This window comes from Ascaphus truei, chromosome 5, assembly GCF_040206685.1.
Source record: "Ascaphus truei isolate aAscTru1 chromosome 5, aAscTru1.hap1, whole genome shotgun sequence".
NCBI lineage: Eukaryota > Metazoa > Chordata > Amphibia > Anura > Ascaphidae > Ascaphus > Ascaphus truei.
Genome location: NC_134487.1, coordinates 284,884,659 through 284,905,400, shown reverse-complemented (window position 1 = coordinate 284,905,400; position 20,742 = coordinate 284,884,659). Strand labels below are relative to the sequence as shown.

Here is a 20,742-nt window from a genome sequence, read left to right as displayed (position 1 = left end):
ACCTGGACCTGCTCATGCACACCTCTGTGGCTCAAAGATTGGGTCAGTGGCACAAAAACGCGGTGCCACTAAAACCACTCTCTGCCACAGTTGCTGTGCCCTTTGGCAGTAAAAGGGTTACACAGATGGTGCTCCCCTTCAATGAAAGCACAGAGTCACTACTTTGTAACACCATAAAAGAGATTACTTCAACAGCAAAAAGCTATAAAAATACCCCATTAAACCACAGGTGGTGACCGGGGTTACACCGCCACCGTGTGGTATTAAAGTGTGTGGGGCAAAACAGATCCAATAAGCTTATGCTGACTAAAACCGTTCACTGTGCAAAGTACAGCAAAGAGACCGTGGGTGTCTCTGCCCGTGGCTGTCTCTTCCACGGGTCCCCAAACCTGCTTCTTCCACCTCATTGCCACATGCAGTGGTTACGCTGCAGTAAGGATTCCGGGTAGTGACATGCAAATGACCAAACCGAGCACCGCTCATCCATTTTACACATGAACTCCCCGAAGCAAAAAAACAGCGAGAAGTGTATTAAAAACACATTTTTTTTTAGAAAAGAGCAAATGAAATTGTCACACGCACGTACACACACACACACACACACACACACACACACACACACACACACACACACACACACACACAAGAACAAGAAACAAACAGCGATTTACTAAGAGTTCTTGGGATTCTATTTGTCAGAACGGATAAAATAAAATTCCACCAGATTTATCAGAGAGAACATTCCAATCGTTTCCATTAGCATCTCTTAATAAATCTGGTGCTGTTCTTTCGCTCCGGGTTTGCAGGCGGGAGACTGATAAAACCCAAAGTTTAAAAGCCGGGAGAGTTTTATATTTACATAGATAGGGGGGGGGGGGGGACCGCTGCCTCGGAGACGCCATCGTCACAGACTGTGTGTTACCTAATGAGGCCGAGCGCAGGAAGCTTCTCTTAGGAGACTGGCAGAGTCCTCTCTCCTCCTCTCCCTCGGACGGGGTCAGCTGCCGGCTCTCCTCGTCCCGGTCAGAAAACCTGCAGGAAGGATGGAGTGTGAGTCCAGACCGCAGGGCGCGTGACACTGACCACACGGAAGTCACAGCCGCCGTCCCTCAGCTTGGACACGTCTGGGTTTGCTTTTGAATGATGGCAGTCGTCTTTGCTTATCATTCCGACGTGCTTTAGTTTGTATTATTATGGAATAATAATTGCATTATTGTGATACATTGTATCATCTGTAATACATCTTCTCCACTCGCCTCTTCTCTGTAGCTTCACTAGGACCAGAGGTGACACTCAGATGTCCCATCCCAAATGTTCCCTTATTGGTGTAATCGGTTTCCTTAGAAAGATGGCATCGTAATGACTTTATAAACAAGCAAAGCCATGGTACTCCCCACCCCCAGGAGCGCACAAACAGCCTCATCATCAAAAGTATTAAGATTATAAAAGGTTTCCAAGGGAGACATTCAACGTTATAATTTCATTAAAAATACTTCTACTGCTTTTTTTTTCTTTTGTAGAAGTAATTATGATATCATCGTTAGACAGACAGATACAATAGCAGTACAATTAGGAACTCGGATAACTTATTTTAACAGCAAGTGGCAAAAAAATGACATTGTTTTAATGTTTTGGGGGAAATGAAGTCATATATTTACATTTAGGAGCAAGAACGAAAATGCGGTGTGCAGCAATATGAAAAACCCAGGGCTGGAACTGGCAATGATTTAAAAAAATGTAGTGGCCCATCACTGGAACAGGGTGAAAAAAACACTCGTACGCGTTTCGCACCTTGCTGACGCTTTATCAAGACGCGAAACGCACATAAGTGTTTTTTTCACCCTGTTTTAGTGATGTGCCACTACATTGATTCAAATCGTTGCCAGTTCCAGCCCTGGGTTTTTCATATTGCTGCACGCCGCATTTCCGTTCATGCCGCTGTACATCGTCTTCACGGCAGGAGCGCGCTAATACAAGCCCACATTAATCGTGTTCCCGTGAGTACCTCAACAGTCTCCCCTTCAATGGATACTGTCCCATTATATATTGGACTGTGTTCATTTTTCAATTCATTTCTACATTGGGTTGTGAAAAACCAGGACCACGTTTACATCAGGGTTTCCCTTAGGGGTAGACCTCAACCTCAGCTTGAATAATGTACCTTATTTCTATTAAGAGGACTCACTTTGTCTGTGGGATCTATTATTTATAAATATATGTGGACTTACCAATACCTTCATATGTTATTTCAAAGCCACGTGGGAATTGCTTCATAAAATCAAGTCACTTCAAGCAATAAGACTTATATATATAAGTATAGGTGTACGTACTAATTATTTCACGTGCTGTTTCTACCACATGTGAATATATCCCTTGATTTTTTGCACACAAGGTTTTTGATGCACTGTGTTTTGGGTTACCCCAATCTCTTGCCTATTTACATTTAGGGGCGATTGAATCTTTCTTAGGAAACCGATGACACGGGTAAACCTCTAATGAATTTTAGGTGTGTGAAACTGCCCCTCTAAACCCCGCCTCCTGCGCTCACATGTCAGAGCAGAGCAGGCTGGGCTCGCTGCTGTATTCTACGTCCTCGCTGGGGTCATACGTCTCGTCCTGCGACGCCTCCTCCCGGCAGATTATGGGCAGGCGGCTGTCCCTGGACACCGAGCTGGGGAGGAAAGGCAGGAGCTCAGGTGCGCACAAAAGTAAGGTATGAGGCCTTGAAAAATACATTCAGGGCCAAATCCCCTAAGCACAGGAAAGTAGAATGGGCTCTGACGAGCAGTAGAGGCTCAGCAGCAGTTAGAAGCGCTGGCCCTTCTTCTCTCTGCATCAAATGTAAGGAACCTTATTCCACTTGTTGCACGTTTCTGTCAGATGAGATTACCCCCGGATCAGGCCCTTCTACTGGCCAGCAACATGTGAAGAAATATGGGTTTCAGGATGCAGGACGGGATACATTGCATTATCATCTGTGCATCAAGTAACTTACTACCCAACGCCTCTTACTGCTCCATGTAACCGCTCCCTATTACTCCTCTTACTGCTCCATGTAACCGCTCCCTATTACTCCTCTTACTGCTCCATGTAACCGCTCCCTATTACTCCTCTTACTGCTCCATGTAACCGCTCCCTATTACTCCTCTTACTGCTCCATGTAACCGCTCCCTATTACTCCTCTTACTGCTCCATGTAACCGCTCCCTATTACTCCTCTTACTGCTCCATGTAACCGCTCCCTATTACTCCTCTTACTGCTCCATGTAACCGCTCCCTATTACTCCTCTTACTGCTCCATGTAACCGCTCCCTATTACTCCTCTTACTGCTCCATGTAACCGCTCCCTATTACTCCACTTACTGCTCCATGTAACCGCTCCCTATTACTCCTCTTACTGCTCCATGTAAACGCTCCCTATTACTCCTCTTACTGCTCCATGTAACCGCTCCCTATTACTCCTCTTACTGCTCCATGTAACCGCTCCCTATTACTCCTCTTACTGCTCCATGTAACCGCTCCCTATTACTCCTCTTACTGCTCCATGTAACCGCTCCCTATTACTCCTCTTACTGCTCCATGTAACCGCTCCCTATTACTCCTCTTACTGCTCCATGTAACCGCTTCCTATTACTCCTCTTACTGCTCCATGTAACCGCTCCCTATTACTCCTCTTACTGCTCCATGTAACCGCTCCCTATTACTCCTCTTACTGCTCCATGTAACCGCTCCCTATTACTCCTCTTACTGCTCCATGTAACCGCTCACTATTACTCCTCTTACTGCTCCATGTAACCGCTCCCTATTACTCCATATACCCGCCCCTATAACTCCTTTTACTGCTCCATATAACCTCTCCCTTTATCTTGTCGTTGTTTGCAGAACAGACAAAATGGAAACAGAACATCGCCTTCAATCCTTCTCCAGAGCCCCCCCCCCCAATCCATCTCAGTAATATCAATAGTATATTCATTTCAGCAATATTACTTCATCAATCCCCTCTTACTACCTTATATAACTGCTCTCTATAGCTCCTATTGCCCCATATAACCGCTCTCTATAGCTCCTATTGCCCCATAAAACCGCTCTCTATACAAGGTGATAGATCTAGGAGAGAGCCACCTACCGTCCCCAAACCTTGCAGTGACACATCCTGGGTCAGCAGGGAGAGAAACAGAAATAGAGAATCACCCAGGGGGAGGGGAGGAGAGATGGATGCCCTCCCACTGCCCTACCCAAGGGCATTATGGGAGGAACCAACATAGTTGCACTAATTAAACGTCACCCCGGTGTGCTTTGTATGACCAGCCTGGCATTGCCTCACCTCTTGGAGCTGACTTTCCAGGAGCCGTGGGCACGCACTGGGTTACTCTGCCCCTCCACCGTGCAGACGGTGCTCCGGTAAGAGGGTAGGCTGGGCAGACGCACCAGCGCCGTGTTGTTGGCGTTGTTGATGTTGGCGTTGGAGCCGGAGGAGGAGTAGCTGCTGGGGGTGAAGGTGGAATCCACCAGCTTCTCGTGGGAGGGGGAGTCGGGGTCCCCTGGCCCCCCAGAAGTCTTGTTGATGTGCAGGGGCCGTTGGGTGGTGAAGGTTTGGGGGAATGCGCTCCGCACCTCACTCTGGTAATAACTGACGTGGTTCCCAAACAGCCCGCCGGCCCTCTGAGAAATCAGAATACAGAGTGAGACACAGAGCAGCGAGGGTACAACGTGACACAGAGCAGCGAGGTGACAATGTGACACAGAGCAGCAAGGTGACAATGTGACACAGAGCAGCGAGGTGACGCTGTGACACAGAGCAGCGAGGTGACAATGTGAAACAGAGCAGCGAGGTGACAATGTGACACAGAGCAGCAAGGTGACAATGTGACACAGAGCAGCGAGGTAACAATGTGACACAGAGCAGCAAGGTGACAATGTGACACAGAGCAGCAAGGTGACAATGTGACACAGAGCAGCGAGGTGACAATGTGACAGAGAGCAGCGAGGGTACAACGTGACACAGAGCAGCGAGGTGACAATGTGACACAGAGCAGCGAGGTGACAATGTGACACAGAGCAGCGAGGTGACAATGTGACAGAGAGCAGCGAGGGTACAACGTGACACAGAGCAGCGAGGTGACAATGTGACACAGAGCAGCGAGGTGACAATGTGACAGAGAGCAGCGAGGGTACAACGTGACACAGAGCAGCGAGGTGACAACGTGACACAGAGCAGCGAGGTGACAATGTGACAGAGCAGCGTGGGTACAATGTGACACAGAGCAGCGAGGGTACAACGTGACACAGAGCAGCGAGGTGACAATGTGACACAGAGCAGCGTGGGTACAATGTGACACAGAGCAGCGAGTTGACAATGTGATACAGAGCAGCGAGGTGACAATGTGATACAGAGCAGCAAGGTGACAATGTGACACAGAGCAGCAAGGTGACAATGTGACACAGAGCTGCGAGGTGACAATGTGACACAGAGCAGCGAGGGTACAATGTGACACAGAGCAGAGAGATGACAATGTGACACAGAGCAGAGAGATGACAATGTGACACAGAGCAGCGTGGGTACAATGTGACACAGAGCAGCGAGTTGACAATGTGATACAGAGCAGCGAGTTGACAATGTGACACAGAGCAGCGAGGTGACAATGTGATACAGAGCAGCAAGGTGACAATGTGACACAGAGCAGCAAGGTGACAATGTGACACAGAGCTGCGAGGTGACAATGTGACACAGAGCTGCGAGGTGACAATGTGACACAGAGCAGCGAGGGTACAATGTGACACAGAGCAGAGAGATGACAATGTGACACAGAGCAGCGAGGGTACAACGTGACACAGAGCAGCGAGGGTACAATGTGACACAGAGCAGAGAGGTGACAATGTGACACAGAGCAGCGAGGTGACAATGTGACACAGAGCAGCGAGGTGACAATGTGACACAGAGCAGCCAGGTGACAATGTGACACAGAGCAGCAAGGTGACAATGTGACACAGAGCAGCGAGGTGACAATGTGACAGAGCAGCGAGGTGACAATGTGACACAGAACAGAGAGGTGACAATGTGACACAGAGCAACGTGGGTACAATGTGACACAGAGCAGAGAGGTGACACAGAGCAGCGAGGTGACAATGCGACAAAGAAGCGAGGGTACAATGTGACAGGGAGCAGCGAGGTGACAATGTGACACAGAGCAGCGAGGTGACAATGTGACACAGAGCAGAGAGGGTACAATGTGACCCAGAGCAGCGAGGTGACAATGTGACACAGAGCAGAGAGGGTACAATGTGACACAGAGCAGCGAGGGTACAATGTGACACAGAGCAGTGAGGTGACAATGTGACACAGAGCAGCGAGGTGACACAGAGCAGCCAGGTGACAATGTGACAAAGAAGCGAGGTGACAATGTGACACAGAGCAGCGAGGTGACAATGTGACAGAGCAGCGAGGTGACAATGTGACAAAGAAGCGAGGTGACAATGTGACACAGAGCAGCGAGGTGACAATGTGACACAGAGCAGCGAGGTGACAATGTGACACAGAGCAGCGAGGTGACAATGTGACACAGCAGACATACAATGTGACACATTATTCTAGTCTTGTTAATATAATCATGGCGTTTATAGCCTGTATCGCTGCATCGCATTTGCTTTATTCCAGTGGTGCCTATAATCTTAAACTCATATGTAATGTTCTTCCAGCTCTGCCTGCCCCTCTGGCATCAAAGGGGTTAAAGGTGAATGCCCCCTGTGGTTGCTAGTGAGCCGCGGGATTACCTGCTCCTGGCTCCCCCTCCCCCCTATAGTTGGTGCTGTGGGACCCGCAGGGCTCCCCACGCACCCTAAAGATGTCATCCTCCGACGCCGCAGACACGGCTTCCTTCATGGCTTTGTCTAGCTCCTCCTCGGCTGTCAGGTCCCCGGAGATGGCGCGGCGAATCTCAGGCCCGATGTCGTGCAAAGTGCGCAGCCCGGCCTGCAGAGGGAAGGACCGGGTAAGTGCGGGAGGACGGTGCAGCCCCAGGTTCAGGGCCATATTCATTAAGCAGTGCTACGCCATACGACCCGGCTTTGTAAATATGGCCCTTTAGGGCAGAGGCAGAACTAGGGAACAGCTGGCCCCAGTGCGAGCATATTTTGGGGCATCTACACTCCTTACCTGTCACCCAGCAGGGATTGCACTATTAGGTCTAACCTACTAAACACGTCACCTGGCCACATTCCCTAAGCAGGGTGAAAACAAACACCTTCTGGTGCTAAGACACATTCAAGTCACTATGTGTTCAGGCGTCTTCCTGCACTGGAAGGTAGAAATATGGGGTCATCTATCTCACGGGGTGCAGAACATATATTGTAGTTTTAATTCCCCTGTTCTGCTTAGCAACACACTCCACCGTCCCAGCAAGCTCAAACCCCAAACCCGCCACATAACGTGAAGTTTGTGATTAAAATGAAAAGTAACGCCAATTTCGAAAAGGGGGATATTAATGTCTCCAAGTGTGGCTGCCCCTTTTAAGAGCGCCGAGCGCGTCAGACGAGGCCGCGGGTACCTGGAGAGAGAGGGCGTTGCGTTGGGATGGTTTCCCCACCAGTCCCTGCTCTTTGCGCTTCTTGAATTTTCGGAAATACTCCTGGATCAGGAAGGTCGCGTAGAACTTTCCAACGGTGACCTCATCATCTAGGAGCGAAGTGACAGCATATTATATAGGAGCAGCCGGAGCAGGAGTTATGGGCGGATCAAAGCCACGTGGTCCAGAAGGACCATCTTCCTGCTGTCTGAGAAGCAGCAGCCTCCATCTGCATGGCTACATAGAAGGTTCAGGAGCGCTCAAATGCCAGGTAAAAGTTCAATAACACCAAAGACCAACATCCAAGGAAAATAACATCAGAACTAATAAAATGTGTAAGTAATATAGCCAACAATTGTGGGTAAACACCCCCTGAAGACGGATAGTGGGAAGCAAAAGAAAGCCCCCCACCATCAATCTCATTGGGGGGTATCCCTGTAGCAACAATATAATTACTCACAATTCCTGCTGTGGCTGGATGGATATGCTGCTTCCAAAGTGAAGCATACAGTATGCAGATGATGTAAGGACCGCTCGATCCAGTAGGAGCAAAGGGAGGTCCCAGGTAACAAAAAGTATACATTTATTGAGTCATCAAGACATTAAAATCTTGATGACTCAATAAATTTATACTTTTTGTTACCTGGGTCCTCCCTTTGCGCCTACTGGATTGTGCGCTCCTTACATCATCTGCATACTGTATGGCAACTCCGAACAGACAATAATTACCAGATCACACTGCAATTAAGAAGGTCCAGAGAATATATCAACAAACTCGTTGAAAGTGTTACTTTAATGCTGATTGAATCTTTGTAAGGATGCAAATTACATGACTCAGTTGGATATTTGTTTTGGCCCCTCTATGCATCATATGGCCATTTAAGCATCATATGGACCGGGAGATACGCCTATGTCACCCGAAAACACCGTTCTTGCTTCTGAGGGATGCTGTGCCCACATGCAGCTCCCTTAGCACTACCACCTTGCCCCTGCCAGCACAGGACACTCACCCCCAGCAGGAGGAACCACCTGGTCCAGAAGCTTCATGCTGGTCCTCTTCCAGATCTTCTTGATGATGGCTCTCAGCTCCTCGTTGGCCTGTTCCAGGTTACCTACAGGAGGGGGGGAGAGAGGGTTAGGAAACACACAGAGGAAGACAGGGGAGTACGAAAGGGGAGGGGGGAGAGAGAAAGAGGGAGGGAGATAAAACAGAGAGAGAGAGACAAGTAGGAAGGGATCGAGAAAGCAAGAGTGGCAGGTAGATACACATAAAGAAATAGAGACAGAGATAGTTATGGATAGGAGGGACATATATACAGAGGAGATAGAAACAGAAACAACCTTAAAATGAATAAGATCTTATCTTATATTAAACAGGGAGTGTATGGAAGGGAAGTATAAAGTATTAGTAAGATCACACTGAACAGGAAGTACCGTTTGGGCACCACTACATAAAAAAGACATTATGGAGCCCCCTCCCTCTCAGCCCCCTCCCTCTCAGCCTCCTCCCTCTCCCCTCCCAGCCCCCGGCAGCCGTGTGTTTTTTTTTCTTCCGGAGAGGTCAGAGCATGCCGGGGGCGGGGCTTAGGCTTAGTACCGGGGAGAGAGGATGTGCTGAGCTGATGTCAGCAGATGACATCACAGAGGCTGGATAGGTATGAGCCCTGGTGGTGGCAGTTTGCGGAAACCCTCAGGCTGTACAAGGAGTAACAAGTATGGAGCTGTTACAGAGCCACGACCTAGAGGCGCTGAGAAATGAAAATGTCATGCTGCTGACGGAATATGGAGACCTGCGTAAAATGGTTAAGCTGTTGCACGAGAACGCACAGTTACGCTGCACTCTGAGGGAAAGCACCGAGCGCAGCCTATCACCCTCCGGGAAGGAGCAGAAGGAATCCAAGGTCAAGGATAAAAAAGATGAAGCCAATGTCCCCCCATGCCGAGACCCCACACAGCTCGAACATTGCCAACAAATTGTAGGCGAAATTTGCTTTCAGCTTGAGCGAAGGATCCTCGCGTCTATTTTCCTGGAGCAGAGCCAACTGCACGGGTGCAGTGTATCGAATGCTCAGGAGAACATCTTGCAGGAGACCTCCTGCCTGATAACCAATAAGGTGGATGAGTCTCAGAGAACTGAGATGAACCAACGCTTCATGGACATGATGAACCGGCTGAATAAGTATGGCTATAACCCCTGTGTGCATCCCATCATCTCAAAGAAGCTGCTCAACACCTACGGCCGCATTAAGAAGGACCGGCCCCTCCCCGGAACCAGCGAAATAGTGTCATACAGTGACCCTGAGGTCATGTGGAAGATGGTGGCCGAGGTCATGCCAACCTTCGTGCTGAAGGATATGGGTGTCCTCCACAACTGTCTGGTCAACCTGGCCAAAGAGGATGGAAAGCCTCTGTTCATCTGGTAGAGAGAGGGGTCACCCCATCCCCTCCTATCCTCCACCCACACATCATGCCACCAGTATCTCCGACCAATAAAAGACCGTTAAACTATCAAAATAAAAAAAAGACATTATGGAACTAGAAAATAAGCCCCCAAATGAATAAAGAGGATGGGAAATCTGACTTCTGAGGAGAGGCTAGCTAAATTAGATTTATTTACATTATAAAAGAGGCGTCTAAGAGGGGATATGATAACTATATACAAATATATTCGACAATACGAGGAGTATTCATCCCAAGGGCAGTACAAAGGACTCGGGCCATCCCTTAAGGTTGGAGGAAAGAAACAGCAACAAAGGAAAGGATTCTTTACAGTAAGGGCAGTTACAATGTGGGAGACTGTGATGGCAGATACAATAGTTATTTATTTTTTATTTTTTTAAAGGTTGGACATCTCCTTAGAAAGGAAAGGTATACAGGGATATACCTAATAAGAAAATATGGGACGGATGATGATCCAGGGAGAAATCTGATTGCTAATATTGTAGTCAGGAAGGAATGTATTTGTCCCTTATGAAATATCAATGGATAATGTTACACTGGGGTGGCACATAGCAGAGAACCAGAGATAGACACACGGTAACCATCATATGGGTGGACTGACAGACACACACAGTTTCAAAGAGACAAATATACATATAGCTATCAGCCAGACAGATGGACTGACAGACACATGTACATACAGATATGGTAACAGAATGGGAGATAATGGGATTGACAGCCACACACGCTGTAACAGAAAGACGCAGGCACAGGAGTACGGGGAGGGGTTCTGAGATGGAAGAGAGGGGAGTTACCATCCGTTTTGATGCACAGGGACGTCCTAACCAGCGCAAAGAGGGTGGCGTTAAACATGACCGTCCCGTCACTGTTCAGCGGCATGTTCATAGCGACCAGACGCTGAGCGGAGAGAGGGAGAGACAGACTGTGGATATATAGCTACACTCATAAGACATTTCAAATCTACCCAACTGCTCTGTGCAGGAACCAAAGAGGTTAATATGAAGACAGCAGCAATTCTAAATGCTTCTACCCAGCATTCAATAGGGCAGCATCTGTTAGTAACAACAATAACAGCAGTTTATTGGGGAATACATTGCATATACACTGAATCTGTAGCCCGCAGTCTTGCTATATAATTACGGATATGAAGCAGGTAACGGAGGCAGGTTTGCAGCATTCACATTTCAGGATTAACCCAGCGTGTATTGTTCTTAAAATTACAAGTAAAACAGGATACACCAGGGAAACGCTTGGGGGGGGGGGGGGTTGTTGCTTCCACCCTCCTCCTGCCCCCTTAACGCCGCCGGCTATCCATGGATATTTAGTTGCTCAGTGGTGATTGACAGCCGCCAATCTCTGAGAAGTGGTGCAGCAGAACTCGGAGTGGCAGCGCAGGCAACAGCAGGGAGAACTCAAATGAAGGCAGTGTGGCCCCTAAATGTCGTGGGCCCCTGTGATCTCCACTCGTGAACTAAAACCAGAGTGATGCAGCTACAACGGCATTCTAGATTCGTGGCAGGTTGCGATACCTTTTAGCAGAGCAGCATGAGATTAAAGGATAGTGTACAGAGCTTTTCAAACCACATAAGAGTTTTTTTGCGTATACCTGTAATCTACAAAGCAACCACTAGATGTCACTACTGTTATGCAGGAACTGCCAGCATGCTGTACTCTGTGAGTACATGAAAGGCTTAGCAGGATAGCCCACATCAAATATGGAGCCACTGGTGTCATTGTATCAGGGTATTGTGCAGCTACTGAACTCCGCTCTTATCAGAGAGTGATGTGGGAAGTTGTTCTAGAATAGGGGTGGCCAACTTCAGTCCTCAAGGGTCACCCAGGTCAGGTTTGCAGGATATCCCTGCTTCAGCACAGGGTAAGTCTTTGACTGAGCCACTGATTGAGCCACCTGTGCTGAAGCCGGGATATCCTTAAAACCTGACCTGTTGGTGGCCCTTGAGGACTGGAGTTGGCTACCCCTGGTCTATACAAAGGTAGTTGAATGAGGCACATGATATAATGTGGCAATGTCTCTGTAACATGCTAACTCATGAAATACAACCCCACTGGGTCTTCCTCGGGCATCAATATTGGAACATAGTATCATTGGTATATAAAACAATGCATGGATTTCGCATGGTACTTTGCGTGTGAAGGAAGGAGGGGGAGGGGAGGCGCGGCGCCTTTACCTTACACGCCACCCGATGCGGGCACAGCTTCCCAAACCCCAGTGGGGGCTGAATCCGCCTTAGCAGAGTCACCACGTCCAGGTGTTTGATACGACCCCTGCGGAGAGCGAGAGATGTAACTGTAAGGCTGCGGCCAGGCAGGGAGGGAGTGCGCTGGCGCGGTGATGTCACGCGTTCTGCTTGGCCGTGATTTTCCTGGCCAGCTAGTTGCGCGCGGGGGGGGGGGGGTGGTTTGGGGGGATATCACGGAGCGCTCACGTGGCGTGCCAGCGAGCGGCACAATCAAATTTGCTCGCTTTGGCAAGCAGCTAAGCGCCGTGCATTCGCAGCGCTCACTCACACTGGCCACACACATTGCAGGAATGTGTTTGATTGCGGCCAGCGCAAGCGGGAGCGCCCGCTCGGCGCCACCCTGGACGAGGCCTAAGCCTACAGCCCCAGTGACCGCGCGCGCGATGGATCCCATCACCTGAGCGATCTGAGGACTTCCGATCACTTGCGACAGGGGGGGAGGGGGCGCGCGGCCGCCGGTGTGACGTGGCCATCGCTCGGCCGCCGCGCCAAAAGACATGTAAGTCCATGGCAGATAATGCCAGGCGGGGTGCGATATTCTGCGTCGGCGCTTAGTGAGCCCCAGCACAGGTCCCTTATCTCCCTTATCTCCCTCTGACGCCGGGTCACCCTATGTTCCAGGCTCTGTTCCTTACTTTGCCTCTGGATCGTACTCTGCCCAAATCCGTTTGAATTCATCCAGGTGATGAGGGCCCAATATGGACCAATCCCGCGTCAGATAGTCAAAGTTATCCATAATGACCGCGACAAACAGATTGATGATCTGTGAAGAGGAACAAGGGGCAGAATGAGTGTGAGACCCCAAAACACACACACACACACACACACACACACAAATACACACATAATATATACACACGGCTATGATAAAGGTCCCATTAGGGACTAAAAGGCAGATCTTAAAGAAAAAAAGAGATGCTTTATATTACCTAACACGTGGAGACGAGCTGCTTCCTGATCCTAACCTCTACATTACACCACCTGGGCACCCCGCTATTACCTCTGCTTAGGAGTGCTGTGTGTGTGTATATATATATATATATATATATATATATATATATAATTGTAGGTGTTTTCATAAACTGGATCCATTTTAGTTGTCTTCAGCTCGTCCGCTTAGAAGCAGTAACAATGTAGCAATGTAATAGGTGATTATTCATTCCTCACACTGTTATTCATCCATCAGGATTTGGAGTTTACCCAGTGATATGTCCCACGCTGGGGGAGGAGTGACCCTGTGATATGTCCCACGCTGGGGGAGGAGTGACCCTGTGATATGTCCCACGCTGGGGGAGGAGTGACCCTGTGATATGTCCCACGCTGTGGGAGGAGTGACCCTGTGATATGTCCCACGCTGTGGGAGGAGTGACCCTGTGATATGTCCCACGCTGGGGGAGGAGTGACCCTGTGATATGTCCCACGCTGTGGGAGGAGTGACCCTGTGATATGTCCCACGCTGGGGGAGGAGTGACCCTGTGATATGTCCCACGCTGTGGGAGGAGTGACCCTGTGATATGTCCCACGCTGTGGGAGGAGTGACCCTGTGATATGTCCCACGCTGGGGGAGGAGTGACCCTGTGATATGTCCCACGCTGGGGGAGGAGTGACCCTGTGATATGTCCCACGCTGTGGGAGGAGTGACCCTGTGATATGTCCCACGCTGGGGGAGGAGTGACCCTGTGATATGTCCCACGCTGGGGGAGGAGTGACCCTGTGATATGTCCCACGCTGTGGGAGGAGTGACCCTGTGATATGTCCCACGCTGTGGGAGGAGTGACCCTGTGATATGTCCCACGATGTGGGAGGAGTGACCCTGTGATATGTCCCACGCTGTGGGAGGAGTGACCCTGTGATAGGTCCCACGCTGTGGGAGGAGTGACCCTGTGATATTTTGGAAGAAGCATTGGGGGGGGGGGGGGAAACACCAAATGAATGTTTAACCCCTTGCAGTCAGGACAGCTATGCCACCTGCTCCCACCTCAGGGTGACCCCAGTGCGCCCGCAGACCGTCTCACCAGGAAGGCGCAGAGCATGTAGAAGCTGATGAAGTAGAACACAGCAAAGCTGCTGCCACAAGAGTTCTCGCCCTCAGGGGTGTGATGTGTCTCAGACTCAGGGTCACATGTCTTGTTGGGGAGGCAGGCGAGCATAATCTCCTGCCACGCTTCACCTGTGGCACAACTGGGAGGGAGAGAGGAGGGAGGGAGGGAGAGAGAAGGAGGGAGAAGAGAGAGAGAGACATAGAAAGTGAGAGAGGGAGAGAGAGGATAGAGAGAGAGACAAGAAGAGAGAGGAGGAGGGGGGGGGGGAGGGATAGAGGAGGAGAAAGAGAGCGAGAGAGGAGGGAGATGGAGAGAGAGAGAGGAGGGAGAAAGAGAGAGAGGGAGAAATAAAGGGATAGGGAGAGAGACAAGGAGGGAGAGGAGGAGGAGGAGGGATAGGGGTAGCGATAGGGAGAGAGAGGAGAGAGAGAAAGAGGAGGGAGAGAGCGGAAAAAAGAGAGAGGAGTGAGAGATAGAAGAGTAGGGAGAGAGAGAGGGAGAGAGAAATAAGGAGAGAGAGAGAGAGGAGGGGATAGATTGAGGAGGAGGATGGAGGGGAGTTAGGGATACAGGAAGTAAGAGATAGAGGAGGAGGGAGGGTGAGTGAGAGATAGATGAGGATGGAGGGAAGAGAGGTATAGGAGACAGAGAGAGATAGAGGAGGATGGAGGGGATAGGGAGACAGAGAGAGAGATAGAGGAGGAGGGTGGGGAGAGGGATAGGGAGAGTGGGAGGGATAGAGGAGGAGGGAGGGGAGAGAGGGATAGGGAGACAGAGAGATAGAGGAGGAGGGAGGGGAGAGATGAATAGGGAGACAGAGAGATAGAGGAGGATGGAAGGGAGAGAGGGATAGGGAGACAGAGAGATAGAGGAGGAGGGAGGGGAGAGAGGGATAGGGAGACAGAGAGATAAAGGAGGTGGGAGGGGAGAGGGGGATAGAGAAGGAGGGAGGGGAGAGAGGGATAAAGGAGGAGGGAGGGGAGAGAGGGATAGGGAGACAGAGAGAGATAGAGGTGGAGGGAGGGGAGAGGGGGATAGAGGAGGGGGGAGGGGAGAGGGGGATAGAGGAGGAGGGAGGGGAGAGGTGGATAGAGGAGGAGGGAGGGGAGAGAGATAGGGAGATAGAGGAGGAGGGAGGGGAGAAAGGAGGAGGGAGGGGAGAAAGGAGGAGGGAGGGGAGAGAGGGATAGGGAGACAGAGAGAGAGGAGGGAGGGGATAGAGGGATAGGGAGACAGAGATAGAGGAGGAGGAGGGAGGGGAGAGTGAGAGAGAGGAGGAGGGAGGGGAGAGGGGGATAGGGAGACAGAAAGAGATAGAGGAGGATGGAAGTGAGAGAGAGATAGGGAGACAGAGAGATAGAGTAGGAGGGAGAGGAGAGAGGGACAGTAGGGGTGAGAGATAGGGGAGGAGGGACGGGAGTGAGAGATAGAGGGAGTGAGAGATAGAAGGAGCCAGGGGAGAGAGTTGGATGAAGAAATATATGTAGATAGTAAAAAAAGAGAAAGGTATAAAAACAAAGAGGAAGTGAAGTAGGGAGGATAGGGGGATAGTGCGGGTGAAAAAAGGAATAGTGAGAGAGTGGGGAGAGAGATGGTATCGTGAGGGTAGGGAGAGTGAAATGTAGATAGAGAGAGGTAAATAGTGAGGAAGTGCAGATAGAAAGAGAGGAAGCAATGGACAAAAAGAAAGGGACACAAAATAGATGGAGGAGATTAGGAAGGAGAAAGGGAGAGCATTAGTGGAAGTGACTGAGAGGGAATATGTCTCAATTCGCTACAGAAAGGAACTGATTAGTATTCCCCATTCAAGTAAACAGCCATTAATAATTAACCATCGCTATTAGACTTCAGTGACTAAATCCCTCAGAGACAGCAAACATTGAAACAATTATTCACAAAGTTCCCAATGTGCTAAGAATGAAGATCATTTCGCCGACCCCCTTCCCCCCCCCCTTCCCCCCCCGAGAATAACCAGGTCTTGTTCTGCTGCTTTGTACGTAGAGAGAATTCAGCATCAGGAAATGGATTAAACTAGGGGTGGGCCACTCCAGTCCTCAGGGGCCAGCAACAGGTCAGGGTTTCAGGATATCACTGCTTCAGCACAGGTGGCTCAGACACTAATTGGCTCTGTGCTGAAGCAGGGGTATCCCTAATACCTGGCCGGTTGGCGGCCCTTGCAAACTGGAGTTGTCCACACCTGGATTAAACAAAGTAACCGAATCAGTGTTGCAGGGCCTCTTAAATATGGCCGCTGCTGTGAATTTTCTAGAGAATGAGTTACAACTCGGCACAGAGCCCCGTGGTGTTGTAATCACCGCAGTGCTCGTGCATCCCCCACACTCTCAGCGCCAGCGGCTTCTACATCGTGCGCAGTTGTTTTTTTTGCGCATCTTCCGAGTCTAGATGTCATACGTTGCCAGTCGTTGGCAGGGCATTGCTCCGGCAGCTAAGGGTTAAACACGCCCCGGAACTCACCGGAAGAGCAGCAGGACGGCCTGAGGGAACGTCTGAAAGTTATTGTTTCGGTTTATTTCGGTGAGGTCGTTCAGGGCGATCTTTCCAAATACCTGCAGAGGCGGAGAAAGGGGTCAGCCCCTCTTAGGCCCAAACCGTACTAATGGCAGTAACAAGTTTAAGGGGTCAGTCCCCCCTAGGAGCAAAGTGTACTAATGGCAGTGACATGTTTAAGGGGTCAGTCCCCCCTAGGAGCAAAGTGTACTAATAGCAGTGACATGTTTAAGGGGTCAGTCCCTCCTAGGAGCAAAGTGTACTAATGGCAGAGACATGTTTAAGGGGTCAGTCCCTCCTAGGAGCAAAGTGTACTAATGGCAGAGACATGTTTAAGGGGTCAGTCCCCCCTAGGGACAAAGTGTACTAATGGCAGTAACAAGTTTAAGGGGTCAGTCCCCCCTAGGAACAAAGTGTAATAATGGCAGAGACATGTTTAAGGGGTCAATCCCTCCTAGGAGCAACGTGTAATAATGGCAGTAACAAGTTTAAAGGGTCAGTCCCCCCTAGGAACAAAGTGTAATAATGGCAGAGACATGTTTAAGGGGTCAATCCCTCCTAGGGGCAAAGTGTACTAATAATGGCAGTGACATGTTTAAGGGGTCAGTCCCTCCTAGGACAAAGTGTACTAATGGCAGTGACATGTTTAAGGGGTCAGTCCCTCCTAGGACAAAGTGTACTAATGGCAGTGACATGTTTAAGGGGTCAGTCCCTCCTAGAACAAAGTGTACTAATGGCATGGTGAGCTGAGACGTGGGAGGGGGGTTGATTTCCTTTGGCTGCTCCATTTTATTTGCTGTCAGTGTGTGTTTAACAAGAGTTTGACCAGGCAGAGCCCCCTCTCTCCCTCCCCTTATCTTTGGCTCTCTGATAACGACAGGTTGGGATAAGTGTGAAGAAAACACTTTGTTGACAAACACCCATTCAGAGGCACTGAATAAATGCAATTTGCAATAATTATCAAACAAAAGCAGCCACGTCTTTGCTTTTAGCATGGCTGGATTTGTTGTATTATCATTGTCCCTCGTCAGAGAAAAGAGTGTGTGCCAGCAATAATCCAAAAAGGACAACAGAATAAATAACACAATGTAAAAGTTGCAATATAATTAAATGTAGTGTATATAATATGCTGATATGGCAATGTAACTCAGTGCTGTATAACCTGTGTATGACTATAGTTCCTCCAGCCCCGAGTTACTAGGTGGCGCCTGTGACCGCGTCCTCACCTGCATGCCGATGACAGCGTAGATAAAGAAGAGCATCACAATAAGGAGAGCCACGTAGGGGAGAGCCTGCCGGGGGGGGGACAAGAGACAGGACACGCGGTCAGCACTCAACACAATGACATGGAGACATATGTCACTTTATAGCAGGGGTTGGGCGACTCAAGTCCTCAAGGGCCACCAACATGTCAGGTTTCCAGCCTATCACTGCTTCAGGTGGCTCAATGAGTGGTTCAGTCAAAGACTACACCACGGGTGCTGAAGCAGGGATATCCTGAAAACCTGACCTGTTGGTGGCCCTTGAGGACTGGTGTTGCCCACCACTGCTATACAACGGGTACGTGTCTAATATTAAAGTACAAGAGGATGGGTGCACCAGTTCGCCAAACAACTCACTTGATTAATTCCAAGGTATATCTGTAGCAGCATAGAAATACACAGGTACATTAATACACCGACCTCCATGTGCCGTGGGAAAGATCCCCGAGCCCAGGTAAGACCAGGGGTCAGGTAGAAGCACCAGCCGACGTGCGTTTCGCATTCATACTAACGCTTTGAACGCAAATACCGCCGTCAATGTATCAGAAGTTTTTGCTCCGAGACTGGTGCCGTGTGCATCAGTCCCTTTTCCTCCATTCAATCTGACAGCGTTAACCCTTTGAGAACCCCATGTGGTGCCCTGCCCATCACGGTGGGGATCTCGGGGGCAGGAAGGGTTCAAGGGTACGCATGACAGGAATGCTTTGTTTGGGGGGTGGGAGGGGGGAGTAGCAGTTTTAGAGCCCCCACCTCCGTCCTGGTGTCCTGGTGTTGATCTTCCTTTGAAAGATTTTTCCATCCTATCTAATTGAAGAATTTAAGGGATCTGAGAGTCTCTCTCCCATCTCACCATTTCCATTCTTTTTCTTACATAACCCCCCACCCTACCTCATTCCCCCGCCACCTAATTATCTTTCCCCCTCTCTCCTTCCTCTCATATTCTCTCCTCCCCTCCTTTCTCTCATACTCCCCTCCCCCTTTCTCTCTCATAACCCTCTCCCTTTTCTCTTTCATACCCCTCTCCCTCCTTTCTCTCTCATACCCCCCTCTCCCTTTCTCTCTCATACCCCCTCTCCCTCCTTTCTCTCTCATACCCCCTCTCCTTCCTTTCTCTCTCATACCCCCCTCTCCCTCCTTTCTCTCATACCCCCTCTCCCTCCTCTCTCATACCCCCCCTCCCTCCTTTCTCTCATACCCCCCTCCCTCCTTTCTCTCATACCCCCCTCTCCGCACCTTTCCCTCTCACATCCCCCCTTTCCCCCATCTTTCAGGGTATTTATGGTTGAGGTCCCCTTAGCTAGCACAATATAGCTTGTAACATCAGCTATTTGTTGGTCTAAAACAAGGTATCACTGCGCTGCTCCTTTCCCCTCTGTTATTTTACCATATGTATCAATGTAAAAAGTGATAAAAAGTGATGTATTCCTTACTCCTGCTGTTCCCTAGTGTGCCCTGTAGGGGTCACTGTCGCTCTACATGCGGAGGAAAGTCAGTCCGAGTCTGACATGCCCATCATTTAACCAGACTCCACAAGAGCATTGGCATCACTCTGACGCCAGCAGCCCGGGGGGGGGGGAGGGGGGGGGGGGGGGCTCCCAGGGGAGTCTCGCCTGCCCCACCTCCGTTGAGAGGTCTCCGTGCCAGGGCAAACGTTTATTACGAATCCCTTTCCTCCGGGGACATGACAGTCATAGCTTTATATGTATACACAAACTGACAGCAGATAAGAAACACTTGGGCTGGTTATGCTGCCCACATCCCTTACTCCGTATAATACCTCTGCCTCATTATATGGCCATGAGTCATTGTAAGAGAATCTGCAGATGTTTTTCTTTTGTAGTTTTTCCATCAATATTTCTGAAAGTAAAAAACTACTGGAAGGTTTTATACTAAAGGAGTGCGGACTGAATGAAAAGAAGTCTAGATGCAATTAGTATACGTACAGTATATAAAACAGGCACCCAGTATACTTCTTCTCACCTGTCTAAACCCTCCTCTCAAGTATACCCAAAGGTCTCACTGCCCCGACCTCTATTTTCACTGCCCCGTGTGCTTTCTAAACTTGAGAGAATGAATGAGCCCGGGGGTGCTCAACTCCAGCCTCCCTCCCCCCCCCCCCTCCCCCACAACAGGGCAGGTTTTCAGGATATCTCAGCCAGAGAGAGACATCGAGTGGCAGAGAGAAAGACAGAAGGGGAGAGAGAAAAAGAGAGAGAGAGAGAGAGAGATTATAATATATAAAGTCAAAGACTGAGCCTCTGGTTGAGCCACCCTCTGCTGAAGCAGGTACTAATTGAGCCACCTGTGCTGAAGATGGGATATCCTGAAAACGTGACCTGTTGAGGAAGGAGGGGGGCTTGAGGACTGGAGTTGAGCAAAGCTCTGTCCTCATCAAAACTCCTTAGTTTGACAAAGCATCAGTTGGAATAGCAGAGCGCCTGCTCTCTCATTTTTTCATTCATAATAAACCATGTAAACATTTTTGCATTCCTTTATTGTATATAACTCCACCCCTCCTCTAGGAGGCTGTGCACACATCCCGCCCATAGAGCTGACACTCTAACAAAGCAACAGATATGTGTAGCACATTACACTAGCATCAGGTCCTGGACTGTGAAAGGCTCAGGAATTGAGATGCTGTATAAATG

At 49.6% G+C, this 20,742-nt stretch overlaps 1 protein-coding gene across 11 annotated transcripts in view; it reads right to left on the bottom strand.

The window, feature by feature from the left end:
* CACNA1C (calcium voltage-gated channel subunit alpha1 C) overlaps nucleotides 1–20,742 on the bottom strand; it is a 470,141-nt gene that overhangs the window by 5,267 nt on the left and 444,132 nt on the right. For 6 of the 11 annotated variants that reach the window (XM_075602396.1, XM_075602404.1, XM_075602397.1 and 3 more), the window contains 13 exons: nucleotides 18,059–18,124; nucleotides 16,800–16,891; nucleotides 14,298–14,463; nucleotides 12,918–13,045; nucleotides 12,211–12,307; nucleotides 10,816–10,918; nucleotides 8,572–8,673; nucleotides 7,544–7,671; nucleotides 6,835–6,969; nucleotides 4,324–4,661; nucleotides 4,126–4,152; nucleotides 2,549–2,671; nucleotides 923–1,032 (listed from right to left, as the gene is read on the bottom strand). In XM_075602396.1, the coding sequence (XP_075458511.1) occupies nucleotides 923–1,032; nucleotides 2,549–2,671; nucleotides 4,126–4,152; nucleotides 4,324–4,661; nucleotides 6,835–6,969; nucleotides 7,544–7,671; nucleotides 8,572–8,673; nucleotides 10,816–10,918; nucleotides 12,211–12,307; nucleotides 12,918–13,045; nucleotides 14,298–14,463; nucleotides 16,800–16,891; nucleotides 18,059–18,124 (1,615 nt within the window). The remainder of the gene's footprint in view (nucleotides 1–922; nucleotides 1,033–2,548; nucleotides 2,672–4,125; nucleotides 4,153–4,323; nucleotides 4,662–6,834; nucleotides 6,970–7,543; nucleotides 7,672–8,571; nucleotides 8,674–10,815; nucleotides 10,919–12,210; nucleotides 12,308–12,917; nucleotides 13,046–14,297; nucleotides 14,464–16,799; nucleotides 16,892–18,058; nucleotides 18,125–20,742) is intronic. The other 5 variants (XM_075602406.1, XM_075602400.1, XM_075602402.1 and 2 more) reach the window with 1 other exon arrangement.